Source organism: Gopherus evgoodei, chromosome 12 (genome assembly GCF_007399415.2).
Source record: "Gopherus evgoodei ecotype Sinaloan lineage chromosome 12, rGopEvg1_v1.p, whole genome shotgun sequence".
NCBI classification, from domain to species: domain Eukaryota; kingdom Metazoa; phylum Chordata; order Testudines; family Testudinidae; genus Gopherus; species Gopherus evgoodei.
This window is the reverse complement of record NC_044333.1, coordinates 2,841,821-2,862,841: the sequence shown is the minus strand read 5'-3', so window position 1 is coordinate 2,862,841 and position 21,021 is coordinate 2,841,821. Positions and strand designations below refer to the sequence as shown.

Below are 21,021 nucleotides of genomic sequence, written 5' to 3'. Positions count from 1 at the left end.
GAGCACATGCCTCATTCATGGGCATAGACATGCTATGCTTCTACTCGCCCTAAGTCAGTGGGGGCAGTTGGGCAGTACCTCACTACCCTACGGAGAACGCCACCAATGGTTCTCTAGCAGAGACCACAGCCTAGTGTCCTGGGTGAGGCTATAGCATAGAAGGGGCCCCTCAAAGCGAGCTACGTTGCACGCTGATTCCCCACTCTGGCACTCCAAGTGCAGAAGGTGGGGGCCTGAAGGATTTTAAAAATTAATACTGGCCACTCCAGGCTTGTATTAAACTCCCAAGGGTACAGCTTCTCTCTGACCTTGGCTTGGTAAATGCTGCCACCACGCAAATGCAAAAAAAACCTCTTTCACCCAGGAAAGAGCACTTGGGAAATCCTCCCTGTGGGGTACCCTCAAGCCCTTTCACCCCCACTCCAGGGAAGAGCTGAAAAGAAAACAAAGGAAATTAGCTGTTGTCACCAACTAATCAAACCGCATAGGCACAAACCACTTAGAACACAACAATCCAAATCCTGTTCTTTCAAAAGGTAAATTTTATTAAAAATGAAAAAGAGAGAAAATACATCTGGAACTTAGGCTTTTGCTAGATTTTAAAAGAGCAATTCCAAAAATTAAGCACCCAGAATAGCTTTCTTGGGGGTTCAGCTTAAAGGTTACAAGCAAACAAAAGCATCTGGGGTTAGCACAGAGGAGATCCACGAGACAAAATAAAGAAATAAACCTGATTGCATTTATCTAAACATTCCCTGTCCCAGTGATTCCTCCCAGGTATGGAAGATAATTTTTCATACCTGGTTCAAACCTTACACAGGATTCCTGCTTATAGCATTGCTGCTCCGTGTCCCTGCAGCCCAGAGAGAACAACAGACAAAGGAAAAGTTTCTTTCCCAATTTTATAAAGCTTTACCGTCCCACTGGCTCTTTTGGTCAGGTGCCCACTCTTTTTCTTACCTGGGGGACATTTTAACCCTTTACAGGTAAAGCAAGTAGAGAACAGCCACCAAGAGGGATTTTACAGCTAACTGTCTGGCTGGGCGTCCATCAAAGGGAGATCCCCCTGACTCCCCGCCTTATTTATCACACAGGCGGGAGCATCTCCCTGGCGGTGGGTGGCACTAAGCCTATTTCAGCTCTGCTTCCGTTGCTTCCGTCAGTACCAAGGGAGTGCGATAGACTCGGATTGCTGGTCTGGAATGAGCATGACCATCAATAGCCATGTTCTGTTCACACCTGTGTGCAGTATGGCAGAGAGGGGCGCTCCCCGAACTCCAAGCCGACAATCCCCCAGCCACAAATGGCAGGTTGCCCCACCCCAGGAACTCCCACGGCTGCTAGTCCAAAGCCAGCCCCTGCAGAGCTGCCCAAAGGGGTATGCAGGGCAGGTCTGCACTTGAAACCCAGCCGCTGTGGCATTCAGCGAGGACATTCCTGCACCGCGGGTGGAGCGTCTCCCGTCAGCGTGGTTACACCACCTCCGCGAGCGGCCTGAGCTGTGTGTGTGGAGACACCCTCCCGCCCACACAGCGCTGTCCACCCCAGAGGCTAGGCTGGGAGGAGCAATTAGAAAACTCAGTTCCTGGTGTGGGGTTCAGGAATCGCTCGGCCCAAGGTGCTGGAGAAATCCTCTGTATTCAGCCAGGCAGCTCCAACTCCCTCTGCCTCACAGGAGGAGGCTCCGGCACCCCCTCCCCAGCCTGCTGGCCTGGGAGGCTAACCCAACCCAGTGACAGGTACAGGTCCCCACCACACCTGAGAGCTAAACTCAACTGCACGGGCAAACTGGAGCGACCCCCGGGCCTGGCTGGAGCCACGAGCCCCTCGCTCGGACACCACCTGCCAGAGCGCCCAGCAGCAGAGCGCACAGACTGGCTAACCTAGTAAGGAGGGCTTTAAACTAGGTTCAACGGGGACAGGTGAGCAAAGCCCACAGATAAGTGCGGAACAAGACCTGGGAGATGTGTTGGAAACAGGAGGGAGCACGGGCTATAATGTCAGAGAGGAAGGAGGGTCAGGGCAAAGCTGGGAGACAAGATCAAACCAGTATCTTAGATTCCTATATACAAATGCAAGAAGTATGGGTAATAAGCAGGAAGAACTGGAAGTGCTAATAAATAAATACAACTATGACATTATTGGCATTACTGAAACTTGGTGGGATAATACACACGACTGGAATGTTGGTGTGGATGGGTATAGTTTGCTCAGGAAGGATAGACAGGGGAAAAAGGGAGGAGGTGTTGCCTTATATATTAAAAATGTACACACTTGGACTGAGGTGGAGATGGACATAGGAGATGGAAGTGTGGAGAGTCTCTGGGTTAGGCTAAAAGGGGTAACGAACATGGGTGATGTCGTGCTGGGAGTCTACTACAGGCCACCTAATCAGGTGGAAGAGGTGGATGAGGCTTTTTTCAAACAACTAACAAAATCATCCAAAGCCCAAGGTTTGGTGGTGATGGGGGACTTCAACTATCCAGATATATGTTGGGAAAATAACAGCGCGGGGCACAGACTATCTAATAAGTTCCCGGACTGCATTGCAGACAACTTTTTATTTCAGAAAGTTGAAAAAGCTACTGGGGGGAAGCTGTTCTAGACTTGATTTTAACAAATAGGGAGGAACTTGTTGAGAATTTGAAAGTAGAAATAAGCTTGGGTGAAAGTGATCATGAAATCATAGAGTTTGCAATTCTAAGGAAGGGTAGAAGGGAGTACAGCAGAATAGAGACAATGGATTTCAGGAAGGCGGATTTTGGTAAGCTCAGAGAGCTGATAGGTAAGGTCCCATGGGAATTAAGACTGAGGGGAAAAACAACTGAAGAAAGTTGGCAGTTTTTCAAGGGGACACTATTAAGGGCCCAAAAGCAAGTTATTCTGATGGTTAGGAAAGATAGAAAATGTGGCAAAAGACCACCTTGGCTTAACCAGGAGATCTTGCGTGACCTACAAAATAAAAAGGCGTCATATAAAAAATGGAAACTAGGTCAGATTACAAAGGATGAATATAGGCAAATAACACAGGAATGCAGGGGCAAGATTAGAAAGGCAAAGGCACAAAATGAACTCAAACTAGCTTTGGGAATAAAGGGAAACAAGAAGACTTTTTATCAATACATTAGAAGCAAGAGGAAGACTAAGGACAGGGTAGGCCCACTGCTCAATGAGGAGGGGGAAACAGTAACAGGAGACTTGGAAATGGCAGAGATGATTAATGACTTCTTTGTTTCAGTCTTCACTGAGAAGTCTGAAGGAATGTCTAGTATAGTGAATGCTTACGGGAAGAGGGTAGGTTTAGAAGTGAAAATTAAAAAAGAGCAAGTAAAAAATCCCTTAGAAAAGTTGGATGCCTGCAAGTCACCAGGGCCTGATGAAATGCATCCTAGAATACTCAAGGAGTTAATAGAGGAGGTATCTGAGTCTCTAGCTATTACCTTTGGGAAATCATGGGAGACGGGGGAGATTCCAGAAGACTGGAGGGGGGCAAATATAGTGCCCATCTATAAAAAGGGAAATAAAAACAACCCAGGAAACTACAGACCAGTTAGTTTAACTTCTGTGCCAGGGAAGATAATGGAGCAGGTAATCAAAGAAATTATCTGCAAACACTTGGAAGGTGGTAAGGTGATAGGGAATAGCCAGCATGGATTTGTAAAGAACAAATCGTGTCAAACTAATCTGATAGCGTTCTTTGATAGGATAACGAGCCTTGTGGATAAGGGAGAAGCGGTGGATGTGATATAGCTAGACTTTAATAAGGCATTTGATACGGTCTCGCATGATATTCTTATAGGTAAACTAGGAAAGTACAATTTAGATGGGGCTACTATATGGTGGGTGCATAACTGGCTGGATAACCGTACTCAGAGAGTAGTTGTTAATGGCTCCCAATCTTGCTGGAAAGGTATAACAAGTGGGGTTCTGCAGGGGTCTGTTTTGGGACCGGTTCTGTTCAATATCTTCATCAACGATTTAGATGTTGGCATAGAAAGTACACTTATTAAGTTTGTGGATGATACCAAACTGGGAGGGATTGCAACTGCTTTGGAGGACAGGGTCAAAATTCAAAATGATCTGGACAAATAGGAGAAATGGTCTGAGGTAAACAGGATGAAGTTCAATAAAGATAAATGCAAAGTGCTTCACCTAGGAAGGAACAATCAGTTTCACACATACAGAATGGGAAGAGACTGTCTAGGAAGGAGTATTGCAGAAAGAGATCTAGGGGTCATAGTAGACCACAAGCTTAATATGAGTCAACAGTGTGATACTGTTGCAAAAAAAGCAAACGTGATTCTGCGATGCATTAACAGGTGTGTTGTAAACAAGACACGAGAAGTCATTCTTCCGCTTTACTCTGCGCTGGTTAGGCCTCAACTGGAGTATTGTGTCCAGTTCTGGGCTCCGCATTTCAAGAAAGATGTGGAGAAATTGGAGAGGGTCCAGAGAAGAGCAACAAGAATGATTAAAGGTCTTGAGAACATGACTTATGAAGGAAGGCTGAAGGAATTGGGTTTGTTTAGTTTGGAAAAGGGAAGACTGAGAGGGGACATGATAGCAGTTTTCAGGTATCTAAAAGGGTGTCATCAGGAGGAGGGAGAAAACTTGTTCACCTTAGCCTCCAATGATAGAACAAGAAGCAATGGGCTTAAACTGCAGCAAGGGAGATTTAGGTTGGACATTAGGAAAAAGTTCCTAACTGTCAGGGTAGTTAAACACTGGAATAGATTTCCTAGGGAAGTTGTGGAATCTCCATCTCTGGAGATATTAAAGAGTAGGTTAGATAAATGTTTATTAGGGATGGTCTAGACAGTATTTGGTCCTGCCATGAGGGCAGGGGACTGGACTCGATGACCTCGCAAGGTCCCTTCCAGTCCTAGAGTCTATGAGTCTATGAATCCCAGCTTCCTATCAGTCCAAACTGAGCAACAGAACATTGTCCTGATCAGCTGCTGGGAGCCAGTGACTCGTTCACTTGGGCACTGGCATCTCCACGCTCTCAGCTGGCCCCAGAATCAGAGTAAAACAGGTTCTGCAGAGCAGCTCATTTGAACCTCCTGTGCAGAGAGCCCTACCAGCATGAGCCCTCTCGCCCTGCAGCTCTCTCCTGTCAGCCCTGGCCCGGCCCATGGAGCTTCCTCCCTCCCGTGTGCGTACACGGGTAATGCATAGCTCCATATATGGCTCCAGCATGGCTGCTGTCAAGGGCTGTGCTGTTCCGTACGACCACGGCTGTGCTGGCAGCTTTGTATTGTTCCAAGTCAGGCCCCTGGCACGTGCAGCACCTTGTCTTTGGAGATTGGCTAACGGCTACTGGAGCTTCACCCCCATCTCACTAATCACGTGGAGGAAGCTGCATGTGGTGAAGGAAGCTGGCCTGGTCTAGCCCGGCCCTGTGTCCTTTGTGTGTGTGGCTGAGAGAGGGCAGGGGAGAGTTTGCCCAGTTCTTTGGAGAACAGTGTCAGTGTCTAGTTCCCAGCCCAGAAGTCAGAGGGGCTGCACCAAAATAGGGAGGTCGAGGAGCTTCCTGGCACGGACACCCCACCTGGTGTCAGGGGCAAGGCGCAAGGCAGAGACATTACAGGGAAGAGGTGCTCGATTATTGGCCCGATGTCCTTGGCAGCCAGCTGTAGCCAGGCAGAGAGCGGCTGTAACCCCACAGACTGCCGGGCAGGAGCTGAGCTGCACTGGGCACAGAATGGTTCTCCTCAGCCTTGCCAGTCCCTCCTTCATAGGTAGCTCTCCAGAGAGCCAGAGCAGCCTTGCCCGTACCTCCCGCTCTCACTCCAGCCCCCGGCTCTGTTGTAGTACTGAGCCCGGGCTCTGATCTCCATATGTTTAGGGCTGCCCCGGTTCCCCTGCAGAAGCTGCCATCTCAGTTTGCTCTCTAGAGGCGTTTCTAGGCCCTCACCTGCCATTCGCTGGCTCTCTGCAGCCCACTTTGTCTCGCAGACTCTTTCAGCAGGAAGTTTGAAACCGGCTTCCTGACTACCTGGCTCTGCTGCCCTCTGGGTGCTGAGCTGCCCTGATCTCACTCGCCATGGCCCTGGCCCTGGCACAGCCCCGGCGTTGGGAGTCCAGCCTTTCCGCTCTGCTGGGCATAGGGGGGTTAGAGCTTGCCCAGCTTTCAGGCTGGCTAAATGGTACAAATCCAACCAACGGCAGGGCTGTTGCATTAGAACAGTGGGTTTATTGAGGACACAGGAACGGCTGACGGCGCGGTCACTGGAATGACCTGACCCAGGGCTCCTGTCGCGTGGCCAGGGGGCGTCTCACCAGGGAAGAACTTTCCCTTCCCAGTTCACAAAGGCCCCGTTGTCCTTCTTGGAGAGCGTTGGAAGCACGTTCAGGATCCCTTGGACACTCATGTCCACTGTCAGTGGAGCCTGCAGGGGGCAAAGGAGAGTGAGGGGGAGAAGCCTGCCCTGGGGCTGGCCAAGGACATCAGGGGCCGGGCCAGGATCTGGGAAAGGATCTCAGTAATCCCATTCTGCCTTTGCTGGCAGGGAACGGGGAAGACAGGTCCCAGGCCAGTGTTTACAATAGAAAATGGGTGAAAAGGGCTGCACCCCTGAGAGACAACCTATGCCCCAATGGATACAGACGACCAGCTCCTGCCCCCTCCAGCTGCCCAAGGCAGCAGCTCTGCAGGGTTTCTTGTGCAATGCTGAGCGCTGACGGAACCATGGGACCGGCAGCCCTGGGAAGCAACGCCCAGGACGCAGCACTGAATCCCCAGGGAGCTGGGTCCTGACGACCGCCTTGCTGGGATGGGAGCCCCTGAGAAGTGTCATCAATATGGGGCAGGGGTGATAAGGGAACAGGCTCCAGTGCAGGGCCGTCCTTAGCCATAGGCAGAATAGACAGCCGCCTAGGGCACCACTAGGTCTGGGGGCACTGCTCTGCGAGAGCCTGAACAGACCGGAAGCAGTGGAGCATGTAAGAGCAGGGCTGCTGGGTCCTAGAGAGAGCCTAGAGAGAATGCAGCACAGTCTCAGGGAGGGGATTGGCTGCTGGGGTCTCTGGGAAGGGGTAGGGGAAGGAACTCCCCTGTGAGTGTGACTCTTTCCCCCAGCGTGAGGTGAGACAGGCTCAGCAGCTCTGGCAGTATCGTTTATTGTCCCCCATAACGTCCATTCTTCTCCCCTCTGCCCCACAGAGTACCCCCCCGTTTCTCCCTCTCCCCCATGGAGCACCCCCTCATCCCCCTCCCCTCCATCAGGGCTGGGTTGGTGAGGCGCTGGGGGGGAGGGGAGGCTGGCTGGCTGGCTGGCTACCTGCTGAGGAATGAAAGTGAAAGTAACTCACTTCGTTGGCTGGCAGCCAGGATTGGAAGGGTTGCACAGGGCTGGGCTGGGAATAGCCAGATAGCATGTGTGAAAAATAAGGACAGAGGGTTGGGTTAGGGTGAGCAGATGTCCCTCTTTTATAGGGCCAGTCCCAGTTTTTGGGTCTTTTTCTTGTATAGGCTCCTATTCCCCCCCACCCTCATCCTGATTTTTCACACTTGCTGTCTGGTCATCCTAGATAGGGGTAATTGGTGCCTATATAAGACAAAGCCCCAAATATCAGGACTAGCCCTATAAAATCAGGACATCTGGATCTGGTCACCCTAGCTGGGGAGCGCATCTCTCCCCTGGGCTGGCAGTGATCCATCTCATCCGGGGGGAGCTGCACAGGGCAGGGTGAGTTGCTGTGGCTCCATGGGTGCCCCGTCCCTGAGATCAGATGCTGTGCTAACTTCACCATGATCCGTTGGGCTGTCGATGGAGCCCATTGGTGTGTGATTGGACCTGAGGGTTTGCTGCTGCTGTTGCCACTCTGCACCCCAAGAGGTGGATTTTGGGGTCCTGCAGTTTTCCACCTATCTCCTCCTCTATTGCAGCTATTGGACCAGCAGGCTGGAGGGTGAGCCAAGCATGAAAGCAGTACTGTGTTGCCATTTAAAGTGTCATTTAACAACTTTGTTTGCCAAAAATGCTTGCTAACAATCCTGAATTCAATTTCAATATTTTTTTTCAAAAAATCAATATCTTAGCCAAAACCAGAAAATTTAAGTTGTTGACAATTATTTGTGACAAGTTTGGTATGGGGAAGGGAGTGGGCCAGTTTTCATCAGAGAAACAAAAAATGTGGACTGACTTTCCTATAGCCCTGTTATTGCTAAATAGAGCCCTCCAACAACTGTAATATGCTCATCTCCTTACTAATGTATAGAGCAGGGGTGAGCAACCTATGGCACACGTGCCAAAGGTGGCACACGAGCAGATTTTTGATGGCATGCAGCAGCGGGCTGAGCAGCTCAGCCCGCCGCTGCTCTGGGATTCCGGCTGCTAACCCATTGCCACCCAGGGTCCCAGTCGCCGGCCCCACTCAGCAACCACTGCTGGCCTGGGGACCCCCAAGGAACCCCAGGCTGGCAGCGGCTGAGCAGGCCGGTGGCTGAGACCCCGGCTGAGCCACTCAACCCACTGTCGGCCTGGGGTTCCATTCACTCAGCTGGCAGCGGGCTGATGGGACTAAATTCAACAAAATAGGAAAACAAGAACAACTAATGACAAAGTGCAAGACCCTAGAGCAGTGGTCCCCAAACTTTTTCGTCTGGCAGGCGCCAGATGAAGGACCGTGGTGGCGGACAAGCATCTGCCGAAATCATATCGAATTTCAGTGGCATTTCGGCAGATGCTCGTCCTCCGGCCAGAATGTGGGTGCACTGAGAGGCCCCTGCGGGCGCCGGGACACCTGCGGGCACCACGTTGGGGACCCCTGACCTAAAGAGCCTCCTGAAGCACGGTGATCGTTTTGATTTAAATGGACTTGAACTGTACAAAAAATTGAGTTGTTGCCACATGCAAAATCGATGATGGACATTGTGCAGTTTATTCATACCAGCAAACTTGTTGACATATATCCTAATGTGTACATTGCCACTCGTATTCTACTGATAATTCCTGTAACAGAAGCATCAGGAGAACGGAGTTTTTCAAAACTAAAACTCATTAAAAACTATCTCCGCTCTACAAGGAGTCAGGAACACTTGACTGGTCTTGCTATTCTTGCATTCGAACAAGACATCACTTTGTCTTTGTCATACGATGACATTGTTACTGATTTTGCAGCCAAAAAAGCCAGAAAGATTGCTTTTAATTAAAAACAAATCTTTCTTTCAATATCTCTTCACAGAAATTCCCAACAAAATGTTGACAAATCTAAAAAAATGATAATATTTGCATCATTCTGTCAAATCAGAACTTTTCCTATAGTGCTACTTCTTTCGTGCTAGTCCATCAGCATTACCGTGGCTTAATTAAGTTAAACTGGTTTTAATAACATGCCTGTGGCAAGTTTTCCAGTACTATAATCTTATGTTTGTGTTGCTAAGAGCAAGACAGGCACGGGGGCACCAGTTTAAAAATCTCACCTAGGGCACCATAAATCCTCAGGACAGCCCTGCTCCAGTGTAACCATTCCCCCTACGATGAACTTCTGCCCTTGACATGTGGTTACGACTGGCCTCTCTCACTCAGCACCTACCTGGTGGGAGGCTGAGCTCCCCATGTCAGTCTGCACCCAGCCAGGATGGACAGCGATGCTCAGGATCCCGTCTCCTCCATACCCCAAGGATTGGCACTTGGTGAGCATGTTCAGAGCAGCCTGTGGGCGAGACACCATGAGCAGAGACAGCAGCATGTGAGGAGAGCAGGGACCCACCTCCAGGAGAAAGGTGAGCAAGGGGGACAGCTGATGCAAGCTGCAGTGTGTGATTCTCAGCTGGGGATGATCAGCATGTTATTGAGTCGCCACCTCTCACTGCAATGGGCCCACGTGCAGGACCCAGAGTCCTGTTCCAAGGCTTGGGCTCTGGGGTCAGGTGACCAAGCATCATGTGACCCGGAGGCCGTGCTTCCCACAAGAGACAGCAGAGTGAGATTGGCCTGAATGCTGGCCTGGCAGGTCAAATCTGGGGGATAAACCACGGGGCAAGGATAGGGTGACCAGACAGAAAATGTGAAAAATCGGGATGGGGCAGGGGGGTAATAGGAGCTTATAAAAGAAAAAGATCCAGAAATCGGGACTATCCCTATAAAATCGGGACATCTGGTCACCTAGGCAAGAAAGATTTTTCTTTCCCCTTTGCTGTAGCGGAATATGAACCAAGCGTGAATTGGTGCCCCACTGGGCAAACCCCCTACCTTGCTGCACCGATAAGAGACAACTTGCCCAAACTGCCAGGCAAAGGGATTCGTGATGGAGCCACCCTCACTGGACATGTTGACAATGGCCGCCTTGCTGCAGCTCAGCCCTGGTTGGGGGCTCCCCTGGGCAGCCTTCTTCAGCAAGGGCAGGAACGCCTGGGCAATGGGGAGAAAAGAGCACCCCCAGGTCAGCTTAGCAGAAAGGACCCACATTCCTCTCTCCACCAGCGGACTCTGATTTGAATTGAAGTGGGTCCAGCTGTTGCCCAGAGGTGTCACAGGCTGACCCCCTGGGCCTGCTGCTCCTGGCCCATGCTCTCCCCCTGCCCTCCAACTTGTTCAGGCTCAGTCCTGTTTTAAAGGCTGATTTCTAGCAGTTGGGTAATCCCATTCTGCCCTCGCTGGCAGTGAACGGGACAGCCCGGTACCAGGCCAGTGTTTACAATAGAAAGTGGGTGAAAAGGGCTGCACCCCTGAGAGACAATATAAGCCCCATTGGAGACAGCATGAGGTCAATGGAAGAATCTGCTGTTGCCCTAGCTACCACCTGTCGGAGCAGTGGATTTATTACAGCAACAGAAGAACTCTTTTGGCACCGCTGTCATGTTTCTAATGTAGATACAGTCGATCATATGCTGTTTCCATACCTTGGAGCCCTGCACAGAGTATCTTGCAGGATTGTACACACCCTCTAGATCCGGGGTTCTCAAATTGGGGGTCAGGACCCCCGAGGGGGTCGTGAGGTTACTACATGGGGGGTCGTGGACCTCCACCCCAAACCCCACTTTACATACAGCATTTATAATGGTGTTAAATATATAAAAAGTGTTTTTAATGTACAAGGGGGGGTCACACCCAGAGACTTGCTGTGTGAAGGGGTCACCAGTACAAACGTTTGAGAGCCCCTGCTCTAGATCTGTGCTGGACAGAGGCCTCGACTCACTGACATGGAAGTATTTCCTCTCTAATACGCTGAGCTGTACTTACAGCATGCTGCAGAAATCGGGTAGGACAGTCAAATACCAGCAGCTTTTGCCTAACTCACAGGGGCAGCTCTAGGTATTTTGCCGCCCCAAGCACAGCAGGGAGGTCCCGGGTCCCGCGGATATGACGGCACGCCTGCGGGAGGTCCGCCGAAGCCGTGGGACCAGCGCATCCTCTACAGGCATGCCGCCAAAGAGCAGAGCGCCTCCATGGCTTGCCACCCAGGCATGCGCTTGGCGTGCTGGTGCCTGGAGCCATCCCTGCTAACTCGGCTTCCATCCGAGTCAATGGGACTTTTAACACAGAGGTATTAAGAGCCCGGTTAGGTCAATACAATTGGCTTCTTCAAATCCTACACTCAGTATAAGAATAGCAGCAAAAACTTGTGGGCTTATTCAGTATAAAACAGAGCACCTATGATCAGAGCTAAGACAGCCTCATCAGTAACTGCCTTGTCCAATACCTGTCCCTGCAGAGGGCTGGGCTGCTGGGGGAAAGGAAAGTACCTCGTACCTAGATGCAAACACACACTTCAGCAACAACTTATCACAGTGTAAGATTGGGATTTAGGTGCCCAACTCTCATTCACTGTCAACGCGCTTTGTGTGCCCAACTCCTTTAACCACCTTTGAAAAACCCAGCCCTGGTGCACAGAGATAGAGCAGGCCAGGGCAGCAATGGCACAGCTTTCCCCACCCGGCCCTCCATAAAGTTTCACAACCCCGATGTGGCCCTCGGGCCAAAAAGGTTTGCCCATCCCGGCTCCCAGGAGATGGCCTCTACTGCAGGAGCTGGACTCTTGGCTCATAATTCACCTGACATGTACACTGTGATGAACGCCGCACCCCAGCCCCCAAACACACACACACACACACACCAGGTTGGCTCACTGATCCAGGAACCAGAGCCCTGGGGGGAAGGGAGAAGTTCTGGCCTATGCAAAGTCAAACCCCAGTGCAGCCGGCGACCTGCCCTCTGTCAGGGCCCTTACCTGGCTCACCAGCAGGGGCCCTGTCACGTTGGTTGCGTACACCAGGGACATGTCCTCCGGTGTCTCAGACTCTAGTGTGCTCAGCCTCACTATTCCAGCATTGTTTATCAACAGATTCAGCCCCGAGCTTTTCAGATGCTCCTCAACTCTGGTTGCTGCCGCCTTGATGCTGGCTGGATCAGTAGCTTCTATAGAGACAGAGCAGGAGGTTCAGAGTAGGGTGAGCAGACAGCAAATGTGAAAAATCAGGACAGGGGGCGGGGGGTAATACGAGCCCATATAAGAAAAAGACCCAAAATTCGGGACTGTCCCTATAAAATCGGGACATCTGGTCACCCTAGTTCATAGGTGTGGTTCCTCCACGCTGTCGCTAACCCCTCTCCTGGAGACCCGAAGCCCAGGCTGCTCTACAGAGCCATGCTAACGACTCGGGAGCTCATAAACACAGCTAGCCAGAACTGGGTCGTGCCATGGCAAGGGCAGGACGGATAGCATCAAAGCCAGAGAGTGAAATCGGGGGTACCAGGAGTTAGCTGGGCGAGTGGAAAGCAGTGTGGCAGTGAGAGTGGTAATGGGGCGGGGGGAAAGGCGTGTTGGACCAACAGGATCTTCCCAGGGGTGAGCAGGGTTGGAAATCTGCCATCAGGGCTCTGGCAGGCTCACCCTCACCCAGCTTTCATCGTCCCATGAGAACACCCTTCAGGGGAGAGCGCCCCGATGGCACAGTTGTTTGGCAGCATTTCAAACATGCCGATTTTTCCTATTAAAAAGCGATTGCAGCATTTTTTTTAATCAGAACCATCAGCATGATTTTCGGGTTACTGAAAAAGCTGGTTCAACAAAAGAGCTTGATAGTCATTTGGACAAATCACCGAAAACATCGGACAAGCCAGGAGGGGCTCGGGACGGAGCGGACGGGCGGGTCTCAGCGGCATGTGGGCTGCAGGAAAGGAGGGATGAGCCTGGGGGCGATAGGCTGGGTCCCCGTGGGGGTGTCACTGCAGGCAGGGGGTCACATGGGGGGTGACAGTTTGGGCCCCCACAGGGCTGTCAGTGAGGGGCGGGACCCCGGCATCATGTAAGGGGCAGGGATCACATGAGGGCTGACAGGGTGGGTTCTAGGGGGAGGAGGGTCGTTGAGCGGTGGGGATTAGGCGAGGGGTCTGAGAGTGGGTGTCACTGGGGGGCTGGGCAGAGGGGGTCACATGAGGGGTGATAGGCTGAGCCCCTTCAAGGGAGGGTTGCCAAGTTTTGTGTGAGGTATTCCTGGAGGTTTCATCACATGACAATCATTAATTAAACATACATTTTTAATTCCTGGAGAATCCAGGACAGTCCTGAAGGGTTGTTAACCCTACTTCAGGGGGTTTATCACCGAAGGAGGGGATGGACAGCTCAGTGGTTTGAGCATTGGTCTACTAAATCCAGGGTTGTGAGCTCAAGCCTTGAGGGAGCCATTTGGGGGTTGGTCCTGCTTTGAGCAGCAGGTTGGACTAGATGATCTCCTGAGGTCTCTTCCAGCACTAATAATCTATGATGTTCACCCTGAGCACTGGTGTGACCCTATGCGTGAATTCACTTTGCCACTCACTCAGATTTGGCCCTGCTCCCCCCAGCCTCAGTCATCTGAGCAGCACTCCAAGCATCAGCAGGATAAGCAGTGGTCCCAGCAGATCAAAGGCACGACCAGACCAGCCACTTTATGGCTACTGCCTGAGCCAGGGGTGCTCCCCCATGAATTTGGGCCCTGGCCATTGGCCTAGTTTGTTAATCTGGCCCTAGCAGGATCCCTAGGCTGGGATTGGTTCCCTGTTCATGAAATTGATTCCTTGATTCCAAAGCTTCAACTACCTGAAGGAGGGTTCCAAAGAGGATGGATCTAGACTGTTCTCAGTGGTGGCCGATGATAGAACAAGGAGCTATGGTCTCAAGTTGCAGTGAGGGAGGTAGGATACTAGGCAATGCTATTTCACTAGGAGGTTGGTGAAGCACTGTAATGGGTTCCCTAGGGAGATGGTGGAATCTCCTTCCTTAGAGGTTTTCAAGACCCAGCTTGACAAAGCCCTGGCTGGGATGATTTAGTTAGGAACTGGTCCTGCTTTGAGCAGGGGATTGGACTAGATGTCATCCTGAGGCCTCTTCCAACCCTGATATTCTTTGATTCTACCAGTCTATGAAAGGAAATCTGCCTCCAATAGAGCGAGGCCTGTTCAGACTCAAACCAGCCAGGCTCATACATGGCACTGGCACCCCCTGTCTCAATCAAAATCATCCCTTCCCTGCCAGTCTGGCACGCAGGACAATCTGCAAATACAAGGAACTTCCTGGGCCTCTTCCTTACCAAGCCCAGAGAGCCTGAGTGGGACATAGGAGACCTGGGAGTTGCTCTGTTGAGACAGGTGGCTGCTAGGCACCCTCCCCTTCACTAACACCTAGGCAGGAATAACACTAACAGTGGCTCCCAACCAGGCAATGAACAGGAAGACGGAGACAGGGGAATGAGGAACAGGGAACAAAGGGACCCAGAGCAAGGGAGCCTCAGCTCCAGGACCAGGGCAGGGCACCCACCTAGCGCAACGATCTCCAGGTTTGGATGCCTGGAAGCCAAGTTCTTCAATTGCTGGAAAAGAATAAAGTCAACGATTATTGACGGAGCTGCCAGCCCGCAGGGACGGTCAGGCCAGGCAGAGTCCAGCTCCCTGCTGCTACCCCGGACCAAGTCAATATCTGCTTGCAAAGTTCCCATGCGCAGGGTACAGCCCTGGCTTTCGGGGTCTGCAGCAGGGTGTCTAAACCGGCATCATCTAGCTCAGTGCAGTCAAGCCAGGGACATGTTTCCCTGTTCCCTTTAGGAGACAGGCACCTGTGCTCCCCGCCCTCTCCCTCAATGCGCTCTGCTAGCTTTGCATGTGTCCCGTGCAAAACTCGTCCCTAGTCTTATGTGCCAGGGAGCGTCAGCCTGGAGCAGAGGCTGAAATCCCCTCCTGCTCGGGCCTGTTGCTTTTGACTCCAAGTACTGGAGGCCCCTCACTTAGATTCCCCCACGCTAGCTACGGCTAACTCCCTCTCACCTCTCCCTGTTCTCACCTGCGCTCGCTCTCCCTCCGGGTCCCGGCAGGTCGCAAAGACCCACTCGGGTGGGTTTGATTTCTCCAGAAACTGCTTGACGAGCTCCAGGCCGATTCCCCGATTGGCCCCAGTCACCAGAACACTGCGGACATTAAAGCCAGCCATGATCCTCGCCTGCCTGTGCCCCAGCTGGCAGGGCCTGTGCTCAGCGAGAGCTGGGCTAGTTCTGGCCCCCACGTCCCCTGCACCTGGGGTTACACAGCGTCTGACTCCAGGGTGCCAGCTCCCTGATTCCACACCAAGGCCTGGAGCCTGCCCAGCGCAGAGTAAAATCGCTGGAAGCTGAGCAGAGGCTTCCCCTGCAGGGGTGTGGGAGTCACCATGGATTGGAGGAGCTCCCCAGAAGGGAGGAGCTGTGAAGTGCAGAAAAGATGGCGGGGGTGTGGGGGAGGCTGATCAGAAACTTTAGGGATCGGATGGATTCGTGCATTTTCACGGGGTGACCTTTACACTAGGTAGGGCTTGCAATCTCTCACAGAAGTGATAAGAGTTTGGGCAAGTTAATATTCAACATGGTGAAACTCATTCTCCACTCCCCTGACTTGGTTGAGCCGCATGGCACCTACTAATGGCTTTCAAGGGCTGTGGGACTTAGTTTTACAGAGAAATGAGCTGTTATAAAGTATTGCAGGGCAAGACCCTTACATTTTATTGTTCTATGAAGACTGAGGGAAAAGCCCAGGCTGGGCAGCACACTCCACATAGGTTAGGGTCTCAATTTTACATTGTCCACAGTTAATGCATCAACGTTATGAAACTTGAACTACACCCATGCGCATAGTACCGGGCTTCTGATTTTAGGCTTTAACCTGTGAGCACCCCAAGACAAAAGAATTGAAATTGGTGATTAACCAGTAAACACTGGAAAACACTGGAAGTGGTTCCTTGTATCTAAGGACTCTAAGGACTGGAAGCGGTTCCTTGTATCTAAGGACTCCTTATGTAAGCAGAGTCAGGATGGGCGCTACCCTGACATGTAGTGGGGAATTGTAGGGAATGTGGAAAGAATTCCAAGAATTTCAAAGAGTGGGGAAAGATTTGCATTGGCATGCACCCCCACTTAGCATAAGCCCACAGCAGACTGGGATGGTTATTTTAACAGCTCTGGGATCCCCAATTTCTTTATTATTGGGGCAGGAGGAAAAAAAAGTTTGTCACCCTGATTGTGTGAATGAGGAGCTGTGGGACTGCTTTGTGACAGAGATGACTCAACCTCAGTTGGGTGGTACTTGCTAAACATGGGACATGGGTTCCAACTCCCCCTGAAAAGAGAGAGATTGGGGAGTGGTGTGTGTTTGTGATGTTGAGGGCCTGGAACATGAACTGCACATTCTCTTCTCTCCACTGTTAAAGAGTAGAGCTAATTTTGATTCCATTAGGAGTCCATCTAAAGACTGTTGAGCCAATAGTGCACCAAGACCAGGGTTCCCCTACTAAGAGCTGAAATCACTGAGTGCTGTGTTAACCTGTGGGGGAGCCTGAAGACCTATTGTTAAGTGTCTGGCAGAGCAGAGTGGTTTGCAGTGTGTTGGAGCAGCCATGGAGCAGTGAGCAGAGTGAAGTGGTTTGCACAGACAGCTGGAGGAGCGGCACAGCTGGTGTGGTGGAGCAGGTCATGGGGAAGGCTGCAGCAGAACTTCACGGAGAGGTGGAGCAGTTGGCCCTGGCCCACGTGAGGTGCCCCTAACACCCTGTGTGGACTCCTCCCCCATTTCCACCCAGGCTGGGGAGGTAAAACTCGGCAGATAAACTCTTGAATTCTGGGGTGGCACTGACCAGAGACTTTTGGGTTGTTGGACTTTGGGGTAATTGGACTTAAGACCCTAAAGGGGAAAGGACATTGCCAAATGTACTTGGAGGTGGGTTTTTGTTTATAGTTTGCGTTATAACCCCGTTTGTGGTGTTTCTCCAATGGGATGCCGCATTGATTCCTTCCTTTATTAAAAAGATTTTGCTAAACTCAGACTCCGTGCTTGCGAGAGGGGAAGTATTGCCTCCTAGAGGCGCCCAGGGGGGTGTGGTATGTGAGTGTCCCAGGTCACTGGATGGGGGCTCGAGCCGGTTATGCATTGTGTTACTGAAACGGAACCCCTGGATACTGAATCCGGCCCTTGTTGCTGCCAACTCAGAGGAGCAGAAGGGTTACACTTGTATCTAAGAATCTTATATTTAAGGACTCTGCAGCTGTGCCGCCCAGCTGGAGCCAGTCATGCTACCACTCCACACAGAGCATTGGCTAAGGCCGCGGCTCTGCAGCTGTGCTGCCTGGCAAGAGCTCGCAGTCCTGCCGCCAGAGCATTGCGCCGCCAGTGCAGTGAGCTGAGACTGTGGAGGAGGGGGCACAGTGGGGGAGGGGCTGGGGGCAGCCTCTTGGGCCAGGAGCTCAGAGGCCGGGCAGGAGGGTCCCATGGGCCAGCTGTGGCCTGCGGACTGTAGTTTGCCACCTCTGGAATAAGTAATATAACAGGCAAGTTGCCACTCCCAACAGATAAACTGCTGTTCTCCACATTATACTTGTTGATCACTGATTACTCTTGCCCCTCGCTCCACCGATATAGTCACAAGGTGCCCGTTATCTACCGGGTAATGAGCGTTGGGATAGGGCGGAGGCTCGATCACTGGATGTCCTCGGGAGGGGTGACAAGTAGTAATGGGGATAACGCAAACAATGAGTCGTGGGGTTAAAATTGAGGGTTTATTGAATGGGTCACAAGTGCGGATGAGGAACAACTTAATACTAGTTACAATTTGGGCTTACAATATAATACTAGAACAAATAATAAAAATACTGCAATTACAAACAGAAGCTGTCCCTGGTACCGCGCTTGGTCCCAGTAGTTATTCAGGTCCTTCCAAGGGTTAGTAAAGGTGCTATTGGTGCTATTATTAAGCATAAATGCAATTACTCGTCTAAGTAAAAAAAAAATGCAGTAAGACAGTTAAAGATTGCCATGAGACTCCAGTCAATCCCCCTTGCGTTCAAGGTTTCCTCGTCAGTGGGTTTCCCCTCACAGGAGCCTTGAGGCGGCTAGAATCGGCTTTCGTCTCCGGCTTACAACACGATTACAGGCTCAGTTAGTTAGCAGAATTAGCAGAATTAGCAGCTAGGCATACTTACACACACAAACCACAAAAGTTTCATTACGAGCGGCAGACGGGTAGGCTTCTGAGAACACGGAGCCGAGGGAGACCTCGAGTTGATCAGGCTCGGTTACGGGTACAGGTTTATGCATTCTCTCCCTGCCCACTGCTTGCACGGTGGGCAATTTATAAGGGTAATGATGTGTTCAGTTTTTTGGCCAGGTTTCTCCTAATTAGGAGATTTACAGGTGCCTTGTTACCACACTTGGGGGGGGGGTTTCCTGGAACTGGCTGACCACAAAATTTGCCTAGCCCCAACGGTTACTTTCGGGGAAATGCTTCTCGCTTGAGAGTACGTGCATGCTCGTTTCCTGAACATGGTGGCCAGGGCAGAACTGCCTAGGATGCAGCACAACATAGGCACTAAAAATACTGAGCTTTTTTAAGCACATCACTTTTCCATTGGTTAAGCATATTTTCCCAAGCTTTACTAGCCAACAATCCAACACTCACCAAGACTGTCCCCTTCCTCCCTCAGTCAGGGCTTTAACCTGATCACCAACTTTAATTTGCTCTAGAGAAACATTTCCCTGAGACTTATCTAATGCCAGATTCACTTCTGAGATATCAGACACTCAGCAATTTCTCCCGCATATGCACTGTTTCTTTGCACACACAAAAAGCCATCTTCCTGTGACAAACATTTGGTGAAACGCTCCAGAGGCAAGTTCTTGCTCCTGTAGACACAGGTTTAGGGTTATTTTTTTTCTGTGACTGATTTATGACATCAGCCTGACTGAACAAAGCTTCAATATCATCCCCAATCAAAAGATCCTTAGGGAATAGCTTCCTTACACCAGCTATAACGCCATGTTTAGCACCATTCCAGTCACGATGGATTCTGGCTAAAGGCACACTTAGCCCTGGTTTACGCTATGGGCTTAAGTCGAATTTAGCCCCGTAAGGTTGATTTAAGAATGACAACCACACAACCAACCCCATTCCGTCGACCTAAAGGGCTCTTAAAATCGACTTCTGTGCTCCTCCCCGACAAGGGGAGTAGCACTAAAATCGACCTTGCTGGGTTGAATTTGGGGTAGTGCAGATGCAAATCAATGGTATTGGCCTCCGGGAGCTATCCCAGAGTGCTCCATTGTGACCGCTCTGGACAGCACTTTGAACTCTGATGCACTAGTCAGGTACACAGGAAAAGCCCCAGGAACTTTTGAATATCATTTCTCGTTTGGTCAGCATGGTGAGCTCAGCAGCACTCAGTTGCAGAGGTGACCATGCAGTCCCCTCAGAATCGTAGAGTGTAGAATGTTTCTACGCTCCCCAATCATCTCCGTCCCTGAGTTTATCGCAGATTAGAAGGCAAAAAAAATGCACTCGCAATGCAGGGCCACCTGGGGGGGGCAAGTGGGGCAATTTTCCCCAGCCCTCGGGCCCCGCAGGTGCCCCCATGAGAGTTTTGTGGGATCGCTGGAGCGGGGTCCTTTACTCACTCTGGGGGCCCTGGAAAATTCTCGTGGGGCCGGGCCCTCAGAGCTTCTTCCGCTCCGGGTCTTTGGCAGTGGGAGGGTCCTTCTACCCCAGGGTGGAAGGACTCCCCGACATCAAATTACCGCCAAAGCGGGACCCGCTGCTGAAGTCCCAGGTCGTCAGCGGTAATATGGCAGCAGGGGTCCCCGCTGCAGGTCTTCAGGGCACTTCGGCAACTGGTCCCGGAGTGGAAGGACCCCCTGCTGTTGTATTACCACCAAAGTGGGGGCCCCTGCCTCTGAAGACCCCAGGCCTCCTGAATCCTCTGGGCGGCCCTATCACAATGATATGTTTTCCGAGCTCACGCAGTCCTCCTGCATTGATAGGGCACAGCTTAATGCATGGAGGCATTGAGTGGCAGAGGCCAGGAAAGAATTGAGAGTGAAGAGCGGAGGCAGAACGCAATGCTCAGGCTAATGGGGGAGCATATGGACATGATGAAGCGTCTGTTGGAGCTGCAGGAAAGCCAACAAGAGCTTCTGGCCCCACGTCCCCTGCACCTGGGGTTACACAGCGTCTGACTCCTGGGTGTCAGCTCCCTGATTCCACACCAAGGCCTGGAACCTGCCCCGCGCAGAGTAAAATCCCTGGAAGCTGAGCAGAGGCTTCCACTGCAGAGGTGTGGGAGTCACCATGGATTGGAGGAGCTCCCCAGAAGGGAGGAGCTGTGAAGTGCAGAAAAGGAGATGGTGGGGGTGGGGGAGAGGCTGATCGGAAGCTTTAGGGATCGGATGGATTCGTGCATTTTCACGGGGTGACCTTTACACTGAGCAGGGTTTGCAATGTCTCACAGAAGTAATAAGAGCTTGGGCAGGTTAATATTCAACATGGTGAAACTCATTCTCCACTCCCCTGACTTGGTTGAGCCGCATGGCACCTACTAATGGCTTTCAGGGGCTGTGGGACGTAGTTTTACAGAGAATTGATCTGTTATAAGGCACTGCAGGGCAAGACCCCTACATTTTATTGTCCTATGAAGACTGGGGGAAAAGCCTAGGCTGTGCAGCACACTCCACATAGGTTAGGGTCTCAATTGTACATTGTCCGCTGTTAGTGCATCAACATTATGAAACTTTAACTACACCCATGCGC

At 51.4% G+C, this 21,021-nt stretch overlaps 1 protein-coding gene across 2 annotated transcripts; it reads right to left on the bottom strand.

Moving 5' to 3' along the window:
• Nucleotides 1-6,179: 6,179 nt before the first annotated feature.
• On the bottom strand, nucleotides 6,180-20,497 carry LOC115660463 (C-factor-like). Of its 2 annotated transcripts, XM_030581930.1 has the most exons (7): nucleotides 20,430-20,497; nucleotides 15,265-15,494; nucleotides 14,746-14,797; nucleotides 12,178-12,365; nucleotides 10,200-10,358; nucleotides 9,541-9,660; nucleotides 6,180-6,392 (listed from the first exon to the last, which is right to left on the bottom strand). In XM_030581930.1, the coding sequence occupies exons 2-7, from the start codon at nucleotides 15,409-15,411 to the stop codon at nucleotides 6,279-6,281; spliced, it is 780 nt and encodes a 259-aa protein (XP_030437790.1). In that variant the 5' UTR covers nucleotides 15,412-15,494; nucleotides 20,430-20,497; the 3' UTR covers nucleotides 6,180-6,278. The 2 variants fall into 2 exon arrangements, with proteins under 2 accessions (XP_030437790.1, XP_030437789.1); XM_030581929.1 differs by lacking the exon at nucleotides 20,430-20,497 and having other exon boundaries at nucleotides 15,265-15,535.
• Nucleotides 20,498-21,021: the final 524 nt, after the last annotated feature.

Excerpts from the sequence above, each read along its gene's own strand:
- LOC115660463 (XM_030581930.1), bottom strand. The coding sequence starts at position 15,411 with ATGGCTGGCTTTAATGTCCGCAGTGTTCTGGTGACTGGGGCCAATCGG. Across the intron at positions 12,366-14,745 it reads CCTGGAGATCGTTGCGCTAG|AAGCTACTGATCCAGCCAGC; the intron begins GTGGGTGCCCTG and ends CTGTCTCTATAG. Across the intron at positions 9,661-10,199 it reads TCTCTTATCGGTGCAGCAAG|GCTGCTCTGAACATGCTCAC; the intron begins GTAGGGGGTTTG and ends TCTCGCCCACAG.